At 39.4% G+C, this 1,956-nt stretch overlaps 1 protein-coding gene across 1 annotated transcript; it reads right to left on the reverse strand.

Moving 5' to 3' along the window:
- Positions 1–301: 301 nt before the first annotated feature.
- Positions 302–1,956, reverse strand: LOC115308127 (glutathione S-transferase-like). The gene is made up of 3 exons (XM_029965844.1): positions 1,796–1,956; positions 1,027–1,158; positions 302–702 (listed from the first exon to the last, which is right to left on the reverse strand). The coding sequence occupies exons 1-3, from the start codon at positions 1,928–1,930 to the stop codon at positions 583–585; spliced, it is 387 nt and encodes a 128-aa protein (XP_029821704.1). The 5' UTR covers positions 1,931–1,956; the 3' UTR covers positions 302–582.

Genomic DNA, 1,956 nt, shown 5'->3' on the forward strand with positions numbered 1-1,956 from the left:
CTGAGACCAAGATGCATAGTTATGTGTTCAACTGTCTTGCTAACCCCTCAGTAGCAGAACTTGATTTATGTGATTATAATGAACAACTTAAGTACAAGTTAAACTCAGAGGAAAGCTGAATCTTAAGCAGTAATCCCTATCTAACCAGAACCTGCATGCTTTTCCTGGCATTTCCCAGAACAGGTACATCACCTACTGTTTGGGCTAAACTCTCATCATTTTCCAGCAATTCTTAGGAATGCCAGAACCAGAGAGCCCTTAGGTATATAAGTAGCATCAAGAAGTCAATTAAAAATCTGGGTTTGAGTGTCAATAGTAAGACTTTATTTCAGGTATTCTCTTTAGTCAGTTAAGATATCTTGTGTTGTCCAGTACACTCCCTAATCAGTGCACTCTTCCATCAGTGCACTCTTTCTGGTATGCTTGTATAGATTCCCGTAGGAAGTGTTGACAGTAGTCTCAAACCAGTGCTGTAGCTAAGGAAAGAGAGATCAAAAACCTTTTCACTGTTTTCATTCATTTCTCTTTGCCACTATCAGCAAACACAATGAAATGAGAGTTTCTATGGCTATAGACTGCTACTCAGTGGAAAATTTCCATCACTTTGGGTATATCTTCCTCTGGTGTTGGTGGTTTCCTCTGGCTGCCAGGCTGCAGGAATTTCTTTATTGTGGGGATATTGCATATTCTTGTTTTAAAACTCTACAAAACAAAACCAAAACCGCACTGTGCTTAAGAAGCATTGTAACTGTCAGACATTTTGATGTTATCCATGCTCTAAAAGTAACATTATGCATTGATGCTGCAGAAGAAACTACATGGTTCCCTCTATTATGCTTTTGTGGCTGCAAAGACAGAAGCTGGCAATAACCATCAGTATTTGAGGCCAGCTAAAAGTACTTAGCATATTTGGTTATTTTGTATGTGACTTTTCTCCTCACCCTCCCACTCTCCCCTGTTTCTCAGCCAGTTTAAATCAGTGGTCCTTTCCAATGCATTGTCCATTAAAACTCTCCATTCATTTACCTGCAAGAGAGGAAATTTGGCAAGGATACCAGGTTTGAACTCTTCTGCCATTAAAATGATGTCAAGTAACTGCACATCTGCCCTGCTTAACTGGTTGCCAACAAGAAAGTCTTGTCCATGGTCTTTCAAAACCTAAAAACACAGAACCAGATGATTTTTTTTCTCTCTGTTACTTAATATGATATCTTCAAAGCAAGGTCATACATTGCACAGAGTTGTCCTTGAAAGAATGAACTGCAGTACAAACACCTGTAGTACAAACAAATGGTGTGATCTTCCTAGGAATGATTAATCAGTCCCTTCTTTTCTGTGTTTTTTTCTGTCAGTTCAGCTGTACTCCTCTTCTCTTCCCTTCTGTATCTTAAGTAGTCGATGCTGCTGCATTGAATGCTAAGCTTCATGAGATGCAGAAGGAGCTGTAATGCTTTTACATAGATTGTATGGTAGAGGGGCATCTGCACTTCAGGAGGAATGCCAGATTTACATAAAAGCTGATGTTATAGTTTCTTTTCTCTGAAACAACATACAGATTAAAACATGGACATTTGTAAAGCTCAGCATGTCCTGGTTTTTTGCAGCTTTGCACATCTCCCAGATCTGTAGTGCCTTCTGTCCCCTCTGTAGTGTCCTGTCTCCATCCTCATCCCAGCCCCATCAAAACCAGAACAGTATCTCTAAGTGTTTTCCTCAAGAAAAATTGTTGGTGTAGATTCAGGATGGAATTTCAGGAGAACAGTATTGATTAAGCTACAACATCTTTGCCACATACCTTCTCAAAGGCTGGGAAGTATCTGTTTGTGGCCTTGTCCATCATATTAGCAAAATGTTGCTCCTTCTTATCTGCTGGTTGGATTTCATAGTTCATGAATAACTCATTCAGATCGAATATTCCTTCCACATACATATCAATTCTGAAAGGAATAGATCCAG

This window comes from Manacus vitellinus, unplaced genomic scaffold (assembly GCF_001715985.3).
Source record: "Manacus vitellinus isolate BGI_N305 unplaced genomic scaffold, ASM171598v3 scaffold_11_pilon, whole genome shotgun sequence".
Taxonomy (NCBI): domain Eukaryota; kingdom Metazoa; phylum Chordata; class Aves; order Passeriformes; family Pipridae; genus Manacus; species Manacus vitellinus.